The sequence below is a fragment of the Canis lupus genome, chromosome 11 (genome assembly GCF_048164855.1).
Source record: "Canis lupus baileyi chromosome 11, mCanLup2.hap1, whole genome shotgun sequence".
In the NCBI taxonomy this organism is placed as follows: Eukaryota; Metazoa; Chordata; class Mammalia; order Carnivora; family Canidae; genus Canis; species Canis lupus.
Window position 1 is genome coordinate 58,439,799 of NC_132848.1, and position 21,466 is coordinate 58,461,264.

At 42.8% G+C, this 21,466-nt stretch overlaps 1 protein-coding gene and 1 non-coding gene across 9 annotated transcripts in view; one reads left to right on the forward strand and one right to left on the reverse strand.

Moving 5' to 3' along the window:
* Positions 1-10,715: 10,715 nt before the first annotated feature.
* On the reverse strand, positions 10,716-10,837 carry LOC140600593 (small nucleolar RNA SNORA1). The gene has a single exon (XR_012003786.1). It is a non-coding gene; the product is annotated as a small nucleolar RNA SNORA1 (small nucleolar RNA).
* Positions 10,838-14,571: 3,734 nt separating this feature from the next.
* EML6 (EMAP like 6) overlaps positions 14,572-21,466 on the forward strand; it is a 270,058-nt gene continuing 263,163 nt past the window's right edge. For 4 of the 8 annotated variants that reach the window (XR_012003468.1, XR_012003467.1, XM_072768383.1 and 1 more), the window contains exons 1-2: positions 14,580-14,846; positions 15,666-16,426. Coding sequence is in view for 5 of the 8 variants with exons in the window: in XM_072768383.1 (XP_072624484.1) it covers positions 16,230-16,426 (197 nt within the window). In the remaining 3 variants the exon portion in view is untranslated. Of the gene's footprint in view, positions 14,847-15,665; positions 16,427-21,466 lie in introns of all 8 variants that reach the window. The other 4 variants (XR_012003469.1, XM_072768387.1, XM_072768388.1 and 1 more) reach the window with 2 other exon arrangements.

Below are 21,466 nucleotides of genomic sequence, written 5' to 3' on the forward strand. Positions count from 1 at the left end.
GTGTGTGTCTGTCATGAATAAATAAATAAAATCTTTAAAAAAATAAAATAAAATGTTCACACTTCATAGGAAAGTTAACATCTTGAGTACTATTAACTCTAATTTAGTCTGGGTCAAGGGCAGCCTTAACCCCTGGGAACTACAGGGAACTGTGAAAGGCAATTGGCTGAGGTATGGCCAGAAAATATTAGAATTTCTATTTATGGCATCTTTTAAATGTCTTTGTTTTTCATGCTTTATAAGGTACATAATTTATAAATATAGTAGTATGCGTATAACTTATTTTTCTATGTTTCCACATACATTGATGTATTCACTCAAAAATTTTTACTAATAAGTTTGAAGGCCATAGGTGAAGACATATCTTTGCAGTCAGGCCTCAGCCTGAAGTTCGGCTCTGTCATTTCCAGGCTGTGGGAACTTGGATCGATTCTTTACCCTTGATGCCTTTATTTCCTCTCTCACAAAATAAAGATAATAATATTACTTTTGCAAGGCTGTGGTGAAAATTGGAAGAGTTGTCTGTTAAGTGTTCTGTCCTTGGCCTGAAGATTTTAACAGTTCAGTAAATACAGCTGGTTTTGTGGGTCTGTGACCTGTGCAGTCACACAGGGTCCCATGTCCAGACGGTCATGAGTTTGGTTTAATGCTCTGCTGTCAGTCTCTTGAAATTCTTCACAATTTATAAAAAAGATTTTATTTGCTTGAGAGAGAGAGAGAGGGAGAGAGAGAGAGAGAGAGACAGCATGAGCAGGTTGGAGGAGAGGCAGAGGGAGAGGAGAAGCACACTCCTCCGGAGCAGGGAGCGGGGAGCCTGACGTGGGGCTCCATCCCAGGACGCTGAGGTCATGACCTGACCCTAAGGTAGGTGCCTACCTGCCTGAGCCACCCAGGTACTCTGAAATTCTTCACAATTTGGGCACAGGGGCCTTGCATTTTCATTTTGTCCTGGGCCAAGCAAATTATGCAGCCGGTCTTGACAACATTATTTCAAATATATTCCCAAGGTTAACTCAGTCTTTTTATTTTTAAATTATTATTATTTTGTCATTGTCCACTCCTTTTCTTGTCTACTCCTGTTATCTTCCCCACTACCATCCCCAAAACAAACTAAGGTCATTATTTCCTTCCCCGCAAAAGGTGCTACTTCATTCCCAGACCTTCTGGCTGGAGCTGCCATTAGGTTCTCCCTTCCTGAGCCCAGAGCCAGGGAGGGGAAGTGACACATGGTGATGGATGGATGGAAGGAAGGATAGACAGAGAGGGACGGAGAAAGTGGGACCTGAAGGGGCTACTGCAAGCAAAGTGCCCACCCTTTGCAGTCTTGCCTCTTGGGGGCAGGACAAGCATGAGTGACCATCAGGGCCAGGCCGTCTATGCAGACCACAACCCCTGTGGCATAGACCAATGACCATCGCGGATACTCAGCACACTGGTGCCTGCTGTTTCAAGGCTGCTGTGGCCACATACACCCGTTGGTCCTCTTGGCCTTGGTTCCCCAAAAGCCAGTGGTGGCAGGAAGAGGGAGGAGAGAAGAGCAGCCCCTTCCTGGGGAGCCTGGCAGGCTGCACCAGGAGAGTAGCCAGGGGGGATGGAGGCAGCTGGATCCAGGAGTGGCTTACCCACACATCATAGAGGCTCTGGTTGGGTGGCATCCCCTGGGAAAGGGCATCTAGATCCTGGAGCAGCCCTGGTGGCAGTGTGTGTGGGGGGCCGGGGGCATGAGTTTCAGGGGCCACCCCCCAGGAGGCTGGGCTGGTTGGAGGTGGGCACTGGGATGGGATTGGGGTCAAGGGCAGTACCACATTGGGAGTGTGGGTGGGCAAGTAGGAGGCGGGCAGCTGCCCCTGAAGTGAGGCCCTGTGACCCTCACTGGACAGTCGCCCGGGGTCTGGGGTCTGGGGTATCCTGCAGCGAGCAGAGGGGCCAGGCTCTGGGCAGGGGAGAGGGGCGACAGCCTGCTGCGTCCCCCCTGCGCAGGCTCCCTCTGCTCTCCTGGGCCCGGCTGGGGACGGGGCCTCCCCTCCCCCCACTGGGCGGCTCCCCTTCCCAGGGGTCCTGGGGGGCGTCGGGCCCGGCCCGTGTCCTGCAGCCGCAGCGCTCGGCGACCCGGGGGCTCTGCGGGGCCTTGGCCGTGGCGGGTGGACTCCTGGCCGCCCTGGGAGTCGCCCTGAGGAAGGGGAAGGCGCGGGCCGGACCCTCGGCCTGCATCCCCTCGGCCATCGCCGCCCAGGAGGTCTTCCTCCTCTTGAGGGGCTGGGGGGCGCCTGCGACCCAGGGAGCCCCACGTGAGGGCGCTGCGGGCCGCAGGGGAGGCTCGAGACGGGGGGCAGGGCCTGCGGGGAGGGCGCAGGAGGGGGGCGGGGGGCGCTGGGCCCGGCCAGCCCACTCCTTGGGCTCTGCTTTGCTTTGCTTTTTTCTCTTCTCTTCTCTTCTTTTTTCGTTTCGTTTCTTTTCTTTTCCCTTTCCTTTTCTTTTTTCCTTTTCTTTTCTTTTTCTTTCCTTTTCCTTTCCTTTCGTTTCCTTTTTTCTTTTTCTTTTCCTTTTCCTTTCCTTTCCTTTCTTTTTTCTTTCCTTTTTGTCTTCCCTTTCCTTTTCTTTCTTTTTTTTAATATAGTATTTTGTTTTTAGTATTTTATTTATTTATTCATGAGAGACACACAGAGAGAGGCAGAGACACAGGCAGAGGGAGAAGCAGGCTCCATGCAAGGAGCCTGATGCAGGACTTGATCCCAAGACTCCAGGATCACGCCCTGGACCAAAGGCAGACGCTAAACCACTGAGCCACCCAGGGATCCCTTCCTTTTCTTTTTTCTTTTCTTTTCTTTCTTTTCTTTTCTTTTCTTTTCTTTTCTTTTCTTTTCTTTTCTTTTCTTTTCTTTTCTTTCTTTTCTTTTCTTTTCTTTCTTTTCTTTTCTTTTCTTTCTTTTCTTTTCTTTTTTTTCTTTTCTTTTCTTTTTCTTTCTTTCTTTCTTTCTTTCTTTCTTTCTTTCTTTCTTTCTTTCTTTTTTTCTTTCGTTCTTTCTTTCTTTCTTTTCTCCTTCTCCTTTTCTTCTTCTTTCTTCCTCCTCCCTCCTCCTCCTCCTCCTCCTCCTCCTCCTCCTCCTCCTCCTCCTCCTTCTTCTTCTTCTTCTTCTTCTTCTTCTTCTTCTTCTTCTTCTTCTTCTTCTTTGATTTTATATGTTTGAGGGACGCCCGGATTATCTGGACCCTCTCCAGATTATTTTTATTGAATTAGGCAAATTCTGACCTCAAAACATTACATTCATAAATATTTCGGCATGTATCTCTAAAAGATAAGATTCTTTTAAAAAAACATAATCACACTGCCATTATAAACACCCCAAAAGGTTAGCAAGATCTTAAAAGTCATCAAATATTAAGTCAGTGCTCACATTTCTATGGTTATCTCATAGTGGGTTGGTTTTTTTTTTTTTTAATAGTTTGTTCAAATCAGGATCCAAATAAGCTCCATGAGATTGGTATTTCTTTTAATTATCTTCAAATAAGCAGTTTCCCCTTCACCTCTCATTTTTATTTCTCGTAATTGATTTTTTAAAAATATCAAAACAGGTTGTCCTTGAGAATTGCCCGAAGTCTGGATTTTGCTGATTGTATCCCTACAGCATTATTTATTATGCTCCAATATGATGACTGAAAACATTAAAAAAATTTTTTTGACTTTATAGAGTCTATCCTCTGGGATATGTCCATTTTATTCTTTTTGTCCTAAGATGTTGTTGAGACTGTGCAGTTGATCATCTGACGTGTTTTAAAATCTGTGTAGTTTTTAATTTCCCTTTTTCTTATATTGAGCATTTCGTTTTTTCACATGATTAAGAATCCCTTTTATTTCTTATGAACTACCTACTCACATTTTGCCATGGAGTTAGTGGTCTTATTTTTATCAAAACAAGCTAAAATATTAGAGATATTTACCTACCACTGAGCCACCCAGGTGTCCCTTCTTCTCACTTTCTTGTGATATTCTCTGCAAAAAAATCTAAAGTTTTTTTGGTAATTGAATGTATCCATCTTTGCCCTTTTTAGTGTTGGATTTTGCATCATGGTTAGAAATGTTTCCCCAGGGGCTCCTGGGTGGCTCAGTGGGTTAAGTATCTGCCTTCAGCTCAGGTCATGATCCCAGAGTCCTAGGATTGAACCCTGCATCGGACTCCCTGCTCAGCATGGGGTCTGCTTCTACCTCTCCCTCTGCCCTTCCCTCCCACTTGTGTTCTCATTCTGCTCTCTCTCAAATAAATAAATTTAAAAAAAAGAAAAAAGAAATGCTTCTCCAGGTTATAGATAAATTAACTCATGTTTTCAGTCAGAACTTTGATTTTTTTTTTTTTTACATTTATATTTCTGATCCATTTGAAATTTATGCAGGTGTGAGGTGGGAGGAATGGATTGGATCAAATTCTATCTTCTTGAGAACATTTTTTAAAATTCAGGACTTTATAAAAATAACAAAGGGATCTCTCTGTTTGAAATGCCTGGACCCACATTCTCTGCTATAATAGAAGTAGATAGTGAAGGACAAAAGAAGCCTTTTGCTCTATTTCCAGCTCATCCTTATTGAGAAATTGGTGCTCACACCTAGCGCCTGAGGCCAGGAGAATATTCCAGGCTTGGCTCTACTTGGATCTAGCTTCCTCTTCTCTCAAGTCTGCTGGTCACCCTCCTGTCTTAAGGACCCTCACCCTGTGCAGCTCTGTGCTGGGAGTGTGGCTTCTTTGTCTTACAGACCTTCCCTGGGAGTTATTCTTCACATGTACGAATGCTGATGCGGAGTTCATGTTTGGTATGGAATTTCTGGCAGTTGATCTTTGCAAAGGGCTTTGCTTACCACCCCGTTGTACTTGCTAACCTGAAAAGTAGTTTTGCTTTTCTCTTTGGGCCTTTAGAATTCTCTAACCTGAGTGCTTGAACGTCAGTGTTCTCTTGGCAGACTATATTCTCTCTGGCCAGTGGGGGAAAGGAAATATTTTGCTACCTTTGTGAGAAGGGTCACTTACAATAATAATGTTATCATGGGACACCTGGGTGGCTCAGTGGTTGAGCATCTGCCTTTGGCTCAGGGCGTGATCCCGGGGTCCTGGGATCGAGTCCCACATTGGGTTCCCCACAGGGAGCCTGCTTCTCCCTCTGCCTGTGTCTCTCCCTCTCTCTGTGTGTCTCTCATGAATGAGTAAATAAATAAAATCTTTAAAAATAATAACAACAATAATAATTAAAATGTATTGAATGCTTGCTGTGAGCAAGGCAGCAGGCTTACCCCTAACACTCATCAGGGCAAGCAAGGCAAGAATCCTAAAGGGGTCCATTCCATACGTCTACACACTTAAAAGTTAGATATCAAGCAACCTATCAAATATGTTCTTTCCTCTTGTCAAATGTACCTTATGAAGGTACATTTGACCTCCTGGAAGGACAGATTCAAATGCAAAGCTCTTAGAATCCCTAGAGTCCCATGCCAGAATGTGGCAGTGTGAGAAATTGTCCCTGCCTCTAGGCTGCCTCTCTTCTCATCCCACCTCCTACTCCATCCATGAGAGGTCTTGAACACAAGTTTGTGGGTACTCAGTCCATGCATCCAAGCTTCAGGTACACGCTCTCTCACTCCCCAGATAGCTGTCCCTCCAGGTCATCTTCTGATCTGGGACAGTACATTCTGGCAGAGCAGTCCCAGAAAATAGTCTTGCAAGTGGCCTCAGGGCCATTTATGTAAATAATTCCAGTGTCTCAGATACCTGGAGTCTGGCCTATGAGAGATGGGGGAGGTGATGGATTCTAGGAGGGCATGTCTCCATAACCCTGCAAAATATTTTTTCCATAAGGAAAAGGAAAGTCCATATAGGGCTCCAGGGTGCCATATACATATTTAACTCATTCAATCCTTACAGTGATCCTATGAGGTAGATACTATTATGTCCATTTTACTAATGAGGAAACTGAGGTTTAGAGAGATTAGGTAAACTGCCCAAGGCGAAAAGCCTACTAAGTGCAGAGTAGGGATTACAATTTAGGCAATCTGGCTCCAGAGCCTTATCTTCTGAACCGAAAGGATTTCCATATCACACTATTCCTTGATGCTTTCTGTGTAACCTTATTAATTCCTCCCCACAGCAGTACTGAGTTATCTGTTTGACTCTACAAACACTCAGTATAGTTGTTAAGGAGTCTTCATTGCTCACCGTCACCTGAGCCTTCTTTACAAATAAAATTAAGGTATCTTTAAGATATTTTCCAGCTCCAGAATCCTGTGTTTCTTAGGTAAACATGATTGCAATTTCCCCTTCATGTAAGCTTGTAAGCTTGAACAATGTTCCAGAAAGTGTACTAATGGTAGCACGAAACTACTACTACTACTACTACTACTACTACTACTACTATCACTATTACTATTACTACTACTACAAGTAGTAGTTAGTAATAATAAGTATTACATTATCATCATAGGAACCTACCTACCATTGAGATTGCCACACATCTTTAAAGTTTTGGAATACAAATTAACATCTCCCATAGGAACCCCTCATTGTTTTTACTAGGAAATGCTGCAAAAATTTTGGAGAAGAAACATTAATTAGCCTATATTGTCCACTTAGGAAGAATATGTAATGATGTCAGATGCAGTAATCCACATCTCACAACCAGATGTGACCCCTATTATTACCAACCTAAAACGTACTGAAATAGGGCACCTAGGTGGTTCAATTGTTTAAGTGTCTGCCTTTGCGTCAGGCCATGATCTCAGGGCCCTGGGATCAAGCCCCTCACGGGCCTCCCTGCTTAGCAGGAAATCTGCCTCTCTCTTCCCCTCTACTCCTCCCCACTATTCGTGCTCTCTTAAAAATAAAACCTTTAAAAAAATAAAATGCACTGAAACTATGGCATATGTTATTAGTTATATGACTAATTTTTTTATTATTTTCTCTTTGAGATTAGAGATCTCATGTAGGAGTTTCAATGGGGGCATTATTAGAAAGGAACACAATAACAATTATTACCAGGAGGAGAAAAAAGGAATTATACCAGAGCCCATGTTTGGGCTAAGAAATATCAAATGTGTGCTGAGATTATAGCTGTTTATACATTGCAGGTTGTTCTGCAATTACATTAGAGTGGAAGTTAGACTTTGCATAGAACTGTAGGTAATTACATTTGAAAGACAGACCCTGAATATCTGGGAATGCTTTTTAGAATAGTTCTTTTCAAACATGGATTAAAGAGGTCTTTTCTTGCTTGTCTGATCTAGTTCTTTCATGTTATCTTTATTGAATAGAGAATATAGAGAAACTCTACCTTTAATGAAAAATCGTGGAAACTATTGATTTGATCTTAGACTGTAGTGTCTATTACAGTTCAATAGAGCCTTCCTCTTTAACCTTTGTTAAAAAAATGAAAAGTGTGGGGAAAAACACTTGAAAAGTTACTTTCTCCACAAATGATGGATAATTGCCCATTTCTTTTAGCCCCACCATTCTGTACATTCTAATGTGATGTATAGTTTATCCAAAATGTTTAATATTTCTATAAAACATTAAACATAGGGTAAGTCCTGGATACTAGATGAAAATCATGAACTTTAAATTTAAAAATCAATCTTTCCTCTATGAATAATAATTTCTTCTCTAAAAATGAATGATACTTAAGGAATTACATGAAAATCATTATTATGTATAATATACAGGAAATCAACATGCAACGACCACATAAAATAAGTTAAACACTGATTTTATTTTTATTAGCCCTATTGGAATTTACATACTATGGAATCACACATTTAAAGTATACAGTTCAGTGGTTTCTAGTATATTCAGGGTTGTGCAACTAGCATCACAATCTAATTTTAGAACATTTTTATCACCCACCCAAAAAAGTCCATACCCATTAGTAGTCACACACATTTCCCCCACCTACCCATTCTCTGCTCTAGAAAGCCACTAGTCTACTTTCTTTTTATATAGATTTGCCTCTTCTGAATATTCCATCTGTAAATACCTTGTGTGGTCCTTTGTGATTGGTTTCTTTCATCTAGAATATTTTTAAAAAAGATTTATTCTAGAGAGAGAGAGAAAGAGAGTGAGGAGGAGGGGGAGAGGGAGAAAGAGAATCTCAAGCAGACTCCCTGATGAGTGAAGAACCTGACTCAGGACTTGAGCCCACGACCCTAAGATTATGACCTGAGTTGAAATCAGGAGTTGGATGCTTAACTGACTGAGCTACCCAGGTGCCCCTTTTCTAGAATATTTTTTAAGGATCCATGTTGTAGCTTGTATCAGCATTTCATTCCTTTTCATTGAGGAATAATATGCCATTATATGGTTAAATACATTTATTCATTCATCAGTTGATGGACTTTTGGATTCCACTTTTTGGCTATTATGAGTAATGCTGCCATGAACTTTCATGTACAAGTTTTTATGTGGTTGGATGTTACGACTCTTGGTATATATCTAGAAGTAGAATTGCTAGGCCACATGGCGACTGTTTAACTTTTTTGAGGAACTACCAGATTGTTTTCTAAAGCAGCTGCACCATTTACATCCTCACTGGCAATGTATGAGAGTTCCAATTTCTTCACATCCTCTCTGAAGCTTGGAATTGTCTTTTTGATTATAGCCATTCCATGGGTATAAAGTAGTATCTCGTTGTGGTTTTGATTTGCAGTTTTGTGGTGGTTAATGATGTTGAGCATCTTTTAATGTTCTATTTTTAAATCTTTTACTTGGTTAATAATGTGGAATTTAACCCCATTAGGTGATAGCTAGTAAAATATTATTGTCAGTTTTTAGTAGTTCATTGCTAATGAGGTCAAGGCTGCACGATCTAGCTCTAAATGAATTGGTTAGCTTTTATAGAGAAGATTGTGGTTTAAATAGCTACACTCATATGTCCTAAGTCTGTTCAATGATTTGACAGGCCCTTGATCTTGCCACTTAAGAAGGTGTGGATGGATCAACCAAAAAGTATGTCCTAATGACTCCAAATATTATTCCAATAAAAATACAATTTATTATCAACACATATTTTTAAGAGCAATGATTTATTATTTTACTAAAAATGGTATTTACTCATTTCAAACATTTCTGAACCATCAAAAAGATACAAAGAAGAAAGCAATAAATCGCTCTAAATCTCACTTTTCTAGAAATAACCAGTTAGGTTTTAGGGAACTGTAATATCTTTAAACATATACAGTTAGATTTAGGGCCAGATGGTTGAATGCATAGAAATAATTTCATGAGAATGGGATCATATTAGATCAGCTTCTTAAAAATAAAAAGGTATCAATTAATTTTACCTGAGTTAACAAAAAAAGAAAAAAATACTTAAGTGAAACAAAGAATGATTAAATTGATTTAAAGCTCACCACCCATTTTGTTTACCATGACTTCTCCAGTTCTGATTTTTTTTTGTTCACGTCTTGAATGGCTGAATATCATCATCAGAAAGTTTTTTCAGGATAGCCCAGGTGGCTCTGCAGTTTAGCACTGCCTTGCCCAGGGCGTGATCCTGGAGACCTGGGATCAAGTCCCACATCGGGCTCCCTACATGAAGTCTGCTTCTCCCTCTGTATCCCTTCCTCCCTCTGTCTCTCATGAATAAATAAAATTTTAAAGTTTTTTCAAGAAGAACCCCCATAAGTGTGATAGAAACTTTTGGTGAACCAACATTACTTTTTCATTTTTTAGTATAATACTCCCAATTTTATTTTATTTTTTTAAATTTTTTTTTCATTTATTTATGATAGTCACACAGAGAGAGAGAGAGAGAGGCAGAGACATAGGCAGAGGGAGAAGCAGGCTCCATGCACCGGGAGCCTGACGTGGGATTCGATCCCGGGTCTCCAGGATCGCGCCCTGGGCCAAAGGCAGGCGCTAAACCGCTGCGCCACCCAGGGATCCCAATACTCCCAATTTTAGATGTACGCACTGCTCCCAAGAATAGAGGGTATAAGCCTAGCTTCCTTTGCGGGTAGATGCCCTCTAAGTTCTGGCCGGTGAGGTGTAAGTAGAAGTGTTATATGAAAATTACAGCAAATAACTTTAGAGGGGGATGTGCATATAATCTGTTCTCCTTCCTGCTAGCAAATGCAAGTTGCTATGCCTCCAGACTTTATTTATTTTTTTTTTTTAAGATTTTATTTATTTACTCATGAGAGACACAGAGAGAGAGAGACAGAGACAGAGACACAGGCAGAGGGAGAAGCAGGCTTCATGCAAGGAGCCCGATTTGGGACTTGATCCTGGATCTCCAGGATCATACCCCAGGCTGCAGGCGGCGCTAAACCGATGCGCCACCGGGGCTGCCCACCTCCAGACTTTATATGAAACTTTATTTTTATTATTTTTAAAGTCAATTTTTAAGGAATTCCACATGTTAATTCCTTCCACTGCCAATTACCTTAGTCCCTCCAAAGTCAGAATCATAACCTTCAAAATAGCCCTTTTAAGAACTTTTGTTCAAACCACAGTTCACTGTCATTCCACAACTGTTTTGGTTGGGCTTCTTTATCTCCACTCGAATATGGACATGCTTCAAAAATCCGCCCCACCCCCTCCGTAATCTTTGGGATTCAATTTCTTCAAGCAATTTACTTTAGTGCCCTAGAAGTCAAATTGAAAGAAGCACATGAATTGCTATTTTGGCAAATGATCTAAAATATATAATTATTAATTTCCCAGTCTACTCCTGAGCCTAGCAGAAAATGTTACAAGTCTCATTGTCACCACTGCAATAGATCTGCTGTGATGAAAGCATAACTTGTGTTTCAATATAGCCACAAAACTTTTTAAAAAATTTTTATTGTTTTTAAAGATTTGAGAGAGAGAGAGAGAGAAACATGAGCAGGGGAGAGGCAGAGGGAGAAACAGACTCCCTGCAGAAAAACTTTAAAAACACCTAGATTCAGCAATTGCTAATATTTGCCTTATTTGCTTTATTTTTTCTTATACATATGTGCATGTGTATGTATATAAATAACACATTTCTTCCTGAGTCATTTGAAGGTAAGCTGCAGACATTTTACTCTTAAATATCAGGATATGTTTCCTAAAAATAAGATTTTTTTTTAAAGATTGTTATTTATTCACAAGAGACAGAGAGAGAGGCAGAGACATAGGCAGAGGGAGAAGCAGGCTCCATGCAGGGAGCCTGATGTGGGACTCAATCCTGGGACTCCAGGATCATGCCCTGAGCCGAAGGCAGATGCTTAAACGCTGAACCACCCAGGCATCCCAAAAATAAGATTTTCTAAAAAATAATAGCAATTCCCTAATGTTTTCTAGTGTCCATTTTGTATTCAAATATCCCCAGTTATTCCTGCTCCCCACATTGCCTTTTGAAGACTTAAAAAACAACCTAAAACTAAAAAAACAGGATCCAAGATCTAATTACATTGTATTTGGCTTTTGCATCTCTTTAGTCGTTTAAGTTTTTATTTTTTAAAGATTTTATTTATTCATGAGGGAGGGGGAGAGAGAGAGAGAGAGAGAGAGAGAGAGAGAGAGGCGGAGACACAGGCAGAGGGAGAAGCAGGCTCCATGCAGGGAGCCTGACATGGGACTTGATCCCAGGTCTCCAGGATCATGCCCTGGGCTGAAGGCAGGCGCTAAACCGCTGAGCCATCCAGGTGTCCCTGGCCAAAAACATTTTGTGCAGCTTTTCATACTGCATCACATCAGGAAGTGGAAGAGGCAGTTTGTTCTGGTAATGGTGTACTAATTTTTTTTTTTTTTTTTTAAGATTTTTAACTAACCTCTATACCTAATGTGGAACTCAAACCCACAACCCTGAGATCAAGAGTTGCATGTTCCGACTGAACCAGCCAGGCACCTTGGTGATACAAAATGTGATAATTTGATTAAGATGTTGACCTCTACATAGATCTATTTAAAGGTAGATAATCTGTGGGGATGATTCTTTAGCATTACTCCTTAATCAATTTTAGTATACATTTATGACCTCTGACTGCATCAATTACGTCACTGAATAATTTTCTAAATCTATCATTTTTCTTATATTAGCTAGTATTCTTGGGTAAATAGCTTTCCTTCGTCAACGGAGGATAAACATCAGTTTCTCCCAAGACACACAGTAAATGCTTACGATTCCCTTTAATTACTAATTGGCAGAGATGGTATAATAGTCCTCTTTAAAGTTTGCAAAGGATTTTGAGGTATTATTCTTGAAGTTAAATAATTTTGTTAAGATATGCCTCCATGAAGACTATTCTATATCATCTTTTTTCTGGTATACAGTGTACCTTTTTAATATGCAGGTTCAGTTAATGTATTACTTTATTTCTGAATACTTTTTCTGTTCCATTTGTTGGCTTCTCCAATTTAGGAATACAATGATCTGTATGTTGGGTTAGCTTTGCTCTCTCGTCATCTATTTTGATATCCTGTCTTGTTCTTCTGCATTTCTTGTGATAATTTCCAGTGTTGCTTCCATATTGGTAGTTTGATTTCCATGCTTTTTTTTTCCTGTTGTTTCAAATATATTCATTAGATCTGAAATTGTGTTTACATTTGATTATGTCTTTAGCTTGGATTTTCTTTTTGCTATCCATCTTTAAGTTCTTGATATTTTGAATTCATATTGTAACTAAATTCTTCTTTGGTAGAGAATCTGCTTCGTTGATGTAAACTTTCTTCCAGATGGGGTTCTTCATTTATCTTTCTCACCTAATGTAAATTTGAGGATTTTGGTTTGCTTGGACTATGTTCCTTTCTGCTGTTGTTGCTTGTTTGATGGGGCAAGTCTTTCCAAATTGTTCTGATACATTGTATATGGATTCTTGACATTCTCTGCACTTTATCTAGGAATAAGTTGATCTTCTTAGAGGTATAGCTTGGTGGTTGTGCATTGTTTTGTCATTTCTCTATAGCCTAATATTGGAAAAGGGTGGAGTAGGGAAAAGGATGAGATCTACTGAGATTCAGTATAGCCTCTGCTAGGGAACAGGCCTTAGCTCTTTCTTGAGATCCTATGAAATGTCCAGTTAGTTACACAGCCCATTACATGCAGCCAATGGTGTATCTCAGTTCCGTGTATTTTGGCTTATTCTCTTAGTTCTGCACAGGAATAATGACCTGATCATGGCAAGTCCTGGTGAAACTTTTTTTTTTCTTCTGCTAAAGACTGTTTTATTTTCCTTGTCAAGGGAAAAAAAAAAATCAACGACTCTCCATTATTTTAAGGATATAGTGCAAACCTCCATGTTCAGCTCCATCCACAATCTAACCTTTCAGGCTTATGTCGTCCCCTTTTCATCACACATGAACTCTCTCTTGCGCCGATTCTATTTAGTGTCTCTAAATCCACGTTTTCCTACATCTATCTTTTTATTCCATAGACCCATGTAGAATGTTCTTTTCACTTATCTTTATCTCAATTCTACCTATACTTCCAATTTCCTCCATGAAGTATTTCCTGACTTATTATAACTGCAAAGTCTCTTCGTCTTTTGAATTCCTATGTAGAATTTGTCTCTGTATGATTCACTGGCACTGTTTTCCGGCCTGGGCATTACCGGTCGTGTATATTTTCGCTTATGTCTCAAATCGTTTTCGAGAATTTGTTTTTGTTTTTGGCAGTGCCCTTTATCTGCATGCACAGTGCCACCTGCCATATTTGTAGATTCCTATTCCCTTAAATAATAAAACCCCTTCCCATCATGATTTTTTGCAGGCAGCAACTGCTCACCCAGACTCGGGCACTTCTACCCTCCTGGAGACTCTCCTACCTCTCACAGGGCTATATTAAAGCTTGAGGTAGTTGCAGAGTTAGAGCTTGGAAAGGACAGGACAGGCCCCCAATATCCCTTGTATTTTTACAGCCTTAGTCACTGAGATCTTGAAATCTCTTCCCACAATTCCACAAATTGTGGTTGCAATTTGAAAATGGGCCACTTCAGAATTCCCAGTTCACTCTGGGCAGTTTTAGGAGGAATGCCACGGGCATCCGCGTCTGAAGGCCCCGGCTGGTGGCTCGTGGTGTGAGCCCCTGCCCATTTCCAAACTCTGGGTATCCTCAGGTCACTTGGGAGGTGGCTCCCCGGAAGGCGCTGGTTCTTAGGGCAGAGTGAGACCACATCCCCCCAGCGTTTTTCCTACGCGTGGCAGCGCCGCACTTTAACTCGCCGGAACGCACCTGAACAAACAGGAAAACTGAAGTAGGAAACAAACCAAACTTGGGCTTCAGTCAGCTACAGGAGCCCTGAGGGGCTGGTGCAGAGGGGGTCCTCCGGGTGGGCCACAGAGACTGTCTCTACTCCGACTCCACTGCCTTTCATAGATGCACTCGCAGGCGGGCCGCCGCCTCGGTCACTTAGGGATCGCAGGGCGCTGACGAGGGGTCGCCCTCAGGGAGCCTGCCTCCGCTCGGCGGGAGAGCCGCAGGAACCGCCGGCGCCGGCAACGGCCTCTCCACACGGCCCCCTCCGGGCGTGCGGAATCCTGGGACTCGTGGTCCAGCTCCGCGCGCTCCCCGCCGGAACTGGCATTGAAGGGACTACAATTCCCAGGATGCGTCGGGGAAGCGCGGGGCGGGGGGAAACCTGGGCGGGGAGAGGGAGGGGGCGGCCCCGGGCTCTGGGGCGTCGCGGTTTCCAAGCGCCGTGCTTTCGCCTAGTAACCGGCCGCCGCGGTTCCCGAAAGCGGCGCTGTGGCCCCGCCCCGGAGCCCCGGCTGGAGGAAGAATCTGTCTCCCGCGGCGCCCCAGTGACGAAGCCCGTCTTCGGGTGCGGGAGGCGGGGAAGGGAGGGCAGGCAGGGGATTTCGCTCCTCGGTGCGAGATCCGGGACGCGCTGGCGGCGCCCGCTCGGAGCAGAGGTTAGAGGCAGAGAGAGCTGGGATGCTCTGCGGGCGAGGCTGCCTCGGGTGTGGGAGGAAGGAGTGGGGACCCCGGCCGGGAGGCAGTGCGCGCGGGGCGGGCTGTCCCTGGGGGCTGGCATCCCTCGGACCTGCGGCGGCCGAAGACCGGGGTGTGTGTGCGCACGCTGCGGGGTGGGGTGGGGGGCGCCCCTGGGCCCCAACCCCCGCCGGGCTGGAGGCTAACCCTGGAGCCCAGGGGTGCCCGTAGCCAGCTCCCACCTTCCTGAAGGGGGGGGGGGTGGTACACGATTTTTGCCACTTGTTAATTATTTAATTTCCTCTGGACCAGGTGCATTAGTAGGTAGCGCTTTCCTGCCTCCAATTGCACTAGTATCTCGTTTCCTCTAATTCAGAAAAATCTTTTATGACGCTTGCATTGGAGTTGCTGATTTGTGAGAACTGTTAAGTTCTTTATGGTTTCCCCCCCCCCCCCCGGCCAAGAGAGGGTTCACGAGAGCTATGAATTTTAAATTGGAGCCTCCAAAAAAAAAAAAAAATGACCACTGCATATTCGCCCCGGCTTAATGGGGGAAACAGAAAGTATTCTCTCAAATCGTATCAGCAACCACCCGCCAGAAGCAGTTAGGGCGTATTTAATATCATTCAGGAGGTAGGTCTGGAGGGGGAAAAGGGAGAATAGTTGATTAAAAAAAAAAAAAAAAAGACCCAGCACTTGGTTTAGTTTGGGGATCGTTTTCTTGGGCTGCTGACTTATACCAAAAAGAAAAAAAAAAAAAATCTGTTTCTTTCTTCCTCTCTCTTGCATCCTGGGTGTAGACTGTCAGTGTCGGATCCGACGGTGGTGATGGCAAAGCTTGCCCGGGCCCTCGGCCACATCAGAGCTGTCACAGGATAAATCCCATTGCCTGCTGCGAAGCCCCCCCGCCCCCCGCCCCGCCCCGCCCCGCAAACTTCAGTGAGCGTTGAACTGGGTAATCGGTGTTTGGCGATGCAGATCCCCGATTTGGAAGGCGGGGCGGCCCCCCGCCGAGCCGCTCGCGGCGCCCGAAGCCCGCAGGTGCAGTGAGGCGTGCGCGTGCGGGAGCTGGCGCCCGCGAGGACGCCCTGCCCGGGCGGAGCAGCCGGGGCGCCCGGCGGGGTCTGGCGGCCGCGCACCGGCGGCTCGTCTCCGGCGGCGGCGGCGGCGGCGGCGGCGGCGGATGATGGTGGCGGCCGGCGCCCTGGGCTGTGTCTGTGCGTCGCCGCGGAAATCAGCGCCCGGCGCTGCGCCCTGAGCCCTCGCAGGTCCTCCGCAGCCCGAGTCTCGGCGAGGACAGACCCGGCGCGCAGGGGCCGCGGACCCGCGCGGGGGGCCCGGGGGGCGCGTGGGGTCGGCTTATCATGGCGGATCGGACAGCTCCCAGCTGCCAGCTCCGGCTGGAGTGGGTGTACGGGTACCGGGGCCACCAGTGCCGCAACAACCTGTACTACACGGCCGGCAAGGAGGTGGTCTACTTCGTGGCTGGGGTCGGGGTGGTTTACAACACCCGAGAGCACAGCCAAAAATTCTTCTTGGGACACAACGACGACATCATCAGGTAGGAAGGGTTGGCCTGGGGTCTGGGGAGGGGTTGGGTGTGCAGACTGGAAGTGGGGGGGTGGGGGTGGGGGAGAAGGACGACCAGCCCGGCTCTCCTGGGGTCCGATCCAGGAGCCCTCTGGAGTAAGGGACTCGCTCTGGAACTGCATGGGATCACAGAAGGGCTGCTGATGCTCAGGCTAGGGTACAAACGGGGAGGGGGGGGTAGGGGGGTGTGCAGGTGGGGAGGGAGAGATCTCTTTCCTCTTTATTCCCCTGGAAGGCTTTTGCATCTCTAAGGAGTTGAGTGTCCGGATTGTTTTTGGGTGTTCCTTCCTGCTACAAGTGGAAGAATCCCAGGGTAACCATCTAACACTTCTTCCTGCCCTAACTAGGTAAATGTAGGACCAATGATCTGAACGGTGGGTGTCATCTGTGGCAGGCTCCTCAGTAGGTTCCTCAACACGCAAGAGGATTTTAAAAAAAAAAATCTAGAAGAAATTTTGCTACAGGTAATCTGGAATCTTCATCCCAGATGCTTTGAAACTGGAAAATTTCTGCAACGGGGTGGGGAGTTTGTTCTGCAATATTTCAGCTGGCAGTGTTTTAATGACAAAAAAAAAAAACATATTTATGAACTAAATGGAGACTCCCACAACATCACTGAGGTTATAAAAGGCTGGCAGCTGCTGGACCACAAAATCCTACCAGTCAGCTCACCAAATGACCAACATCTGGTAGTGGGTGGCCAAGACTGATTAGAAAAACACAACTGCATAAATAGCCATCTTAAGGGGCCTTCCCCCATTAAACTATAGGGGGACATACTTTGATTCTTGGCCCTGTCCTGTCATCTCTGGACCAGACGCGTTTTCCTCCGGCTCTTGTTAGCTGCTTCTGTGACCCAACAAGGTGTGGTCCAGATGCTGCTCACAGGAAATCCCATTCAGCCTTCGACAGTTAAGGAAGATTTCCGTATGGGAGCCTCACCCACAGGGCAAATGACTTGCTGAGGCTAGAACTGCAACTGACAGACCATATTCGTGCCTTCCAAACTTGTATGTTCCTTGCTGTATAGAACAACTTCTATCGCATTTTCAGAATATTGCCACTGGTACTCTAAGTTTGCCTTTCATGATGAAATAAATGGTTATATGGTGTAATGTTAATGGTTTTGATTTCTCCTTGGGGAGAATGATTTAAAAGTCTCGCTTAATCCCCCCCTTCTAGTGTTGAGCTTATTCTGGATCCCCCTTTTCTTCCTGAGCCCTAAAGTTGAAAAGCTGTTAGAAAATATGAACACTTAATATTTAAAAAATACAGTAAGATATATATTTTTTAAAATCTTGGCTTTTAGAAAAATGAAGATTTTAAGTATTAGGAGCTCTACTGTTCCCAGGATTTGATGGAACTTAATAATGTAAAACTTTCTTCATGTCACATATAAGAAAATAGCTTTTTTCTTTGCTCCCCAATATAATAATGGTTGTGGCTAGGGCATCCCACTTGGTTCTGTCCTGGAGATTTTGCTTCTCTAATTGCCAGGCTGATTATTAAAGTCACAGGTGCAAATGATTAAAAGTGACTTGTGAAAAGGTTAGATGTTTAAAAATTTAAACCTATTATGTTTTTGCTCTTTTTAATGTGGTGCTTTCCATTACACCATCCAAATAAGATGTGGTCCTTTGGGAGAAGGGAGAGAGTGGCAATTAAACAGGAAATTCCCTGGGGTTAAATAATATTGTTGTGACAGTTCACTGAATTACTTTGAGGGTTTGAACTCCTCATCTTCATTTTTTTTTTCTCTAATAGGAGAAAAAAGAAAGAAAGAAATGTACTGTTGAAACTGATGATGGGAAAAGGGTGGAGTTGCAGTAAACTGCTGCGATGACAGGCAGCTGGACTAGTGGGATTGTGATGATATATGGCTTTAGTTAAACACTCAGATTTGAAGAAAAGGTGAATGAAGTTGTTTGTAAGGCTGGCTGCAGAAAGCCTCAAGTGATGAAAAGAAAAAAACATAGGATTTAGCTTCTGGTATTTTATGAAGGTAGTTCTATCATTACACAGAATAGTGGCAAGCCTACCTTGGGAGACTGGACTTTACTGCTAAATTTTTCATGATATTTAGTTGGGTCTGAGTATGTACAGGTGAGCAGAATACTTTAATATCCATATATGTCTTTGTACAAAGGAATGAAGTTAAGTCCAACCGATAAAAAAAACCCAAATCACAGATCATTATGTAATTAAGGGCTATAAAGTTCGACTGTTTATGCTGTTATTTTTATCATATATATGTATAATATATATATGTAATATATATAATACATATATATGTATTAGATACATATATACATATACATATATACATATACATATATGTATATATATTATTTTCTGATGAACATAGTATGCAAACCACATTTGTTTTTGGCCTTAGTATGTGGGATTCTTGACTGCCATTTCTTTCATAATTTTATTCCCAGAAACATATTGAATATTTAAAATTAATATTGTAAATTGTTGGGAATATTTATGTATTAACTGTGATATGAACAGGAGAATTATGGTCTTTTATCTTTATGAATTTCCACTCATGTTCCTGTTACACTACTAATTTTCCACTTAACATAATGCAGTTAGCTATTGAATGAGGAGGACTGTAGCTAAGCTTTCAGTGCAAAAATGTTTGGGGTTTTTGGAAACATTACATGAACATTCAAGCTTCTAACTCTTGATTCCATCGAAGGAGATAATGTAAGTAACTGCCTATTGGCTTTTGCCTTAGCTTGAAAGCTATATTCATAGTGTGTATATTTCCTACTGCTTTATTTGTTGTGCTACTTTCCCCAGAATATTAACTAGAAAGCAGCCAAACAAATATTGATACCACACTCTGTTTTATAAAACCGTGTGATCCCTGAGATCACGATGAACTTTAATAATAACGTAGGATTTGTCAGAGCTCACTAGAGCTTAGCATATGTGCCTTCCTGATTTGACAGACTATGTGTTTAAGTCAGATTTTTTTAAAATGTTGATATGTGAAGCATAATGTGATTTATGGGCTGTGGAGGCTTAGTTTTATTCTTTTGAATGATTACCCTTCAATACAGATAACAGATTAGAGGATGATGCCTGTTTCAGCCCTGCTAGCCCTGTGACAGGGCAGGTACACACTAGGAGCAGCGTGTGCTCGCAGGCTAACAACAGGACTCAAATCAGGCTTCAAGGCAAGGCTGGTAATAGAGCCTGGAATATTTACTAACTGGGTTTCTACTTCAGGTAGCAAATCATGACACAGCTGGAGTAAATGAAAGAAAAGGTCATGAACACATTTTGCTGTCTGTCACCTCCCTTCCATTTTCAGTGACTCCACCTAAGACATTTATCTCCTGATTCTGGATTGGTGTATTGTTTCTGACTAGTTCCCTGTCTCCATTTTCCTTTTTCTTGTTTTTTCACTCTCTATCACAAGGTAAGTTTTTCTGCCCTCGTACTCTTTCTCAGGGGAAGGACTTTGCATTGACTTTGACCTTGCACGCACTCAGTGATGAACCCCACTGTGCTGTTTACTGGAGTCATCTGAATGAGTGGCTTGACCACTCAAGGCCTTGTTTATTTGTGAAATGGGGATAATAATGCCTGAGTTGCAAATTATGCAACTTGTAGTAATGTACAGAAATGATTTAGCCTGGGACCTGATCATGAGCTGGTATTCAATAACTGCTCTTTGTAGTCGTATTAGTAGTATTTAATTAAAAGCACACATTTACAGCACAAATAAAACAGGTTGTTCATTGTCCACCAGCTGAAGCTCAAACTCCTTAGCTTTCCATTCCCTCTGGCCCTAACCCATCTTTCTACCCTTATTTTCCTTTTTTTTTTAAGTATAAATTGTTTGCTTCCCACTTGCCATATAAAAAGATGATCTTTACTCTGATCTTTCCTGCATCATACTGGAATGATTTATCTCCCCATCAACACTTCCCCACAACAATGGCACAGCAATGAATTGTCAGACAGACCTGATTTCATTTCATTTCATTTCATTTCATTTTATTTTATTTTATTTTATTTTATTTATTTATTTTATTTTATTTTATTTTATTTTATTTTATTTTATTTTATTTTATTTTATTTTATTTATTTTATTATTTATTTTTTTCAGACCTGATTTTAAACCTAGATCCACCACCAGTTGGGCGACTTGGGGTAATTACTAAACCTCTGTGAGCCTTAGCTATCATCAGTAAAACAGCTTCTTATCTACAAATTGGAGATTTAAAGGTATCTGCCTTATAGTTTGTGGAGATTACGTACAGGGTGCCCCAATGTTTGGCAAACAGTAAGTGCCCACCACAGGGAACCTGTTTGTATCTATTCCCTGCGTGGCCCCATCTGCTTCAGCTTCACCAATCCCATGAGACCTCATACCATCCTTAGATGAAGGCGTGTTTTGCACTCCTGAAGTTTTGGGTCTTTTGTAACCACTGCTGCTCACTTAATATGTAGCACTTAGTACCTTTCTTTCATTCTGAATATTTTCATTTGTAAGTATATATAATAAGATCTTTGAGGATGAGAATAAATTTAATAGAGCCAATATTTCTTGAGTGCAGACTCAGCACTAAGTGTGTGTACAGATTTATCTCATCCATCTTAACAGCCTCTCGACATTGGTACTATTGTTAGCCTCAGTTTACTGGTGGGGAAACCAGGGCACGGTGGGGTTAAGGATCTTGCCCATGGTCACTATTTAACAGACTATAGAATGGGAATTGAAACCCAAGTCTGTCTGATTCCAAAGCCCAAAATTGTTGCTTCACTGTTTCTAAACTTTTTTTTAGAAAAAAGTCAGTGTGGTCCCTACCACTGTGTCTTATTTCTAACCAGAACTTAGTGAGCTTTTTGCTTCTTGTAACTCTAATTTTCTGTCTGGTGCTTTTCAGTTTATCAGGAATATTTGAAGCTGATTGGTAGAACTCAGTCAAGAAGTGGAACTATGTTCAAGTTCATTTCAGGAACATTACCAGCTTTGAAACAATGACCTACT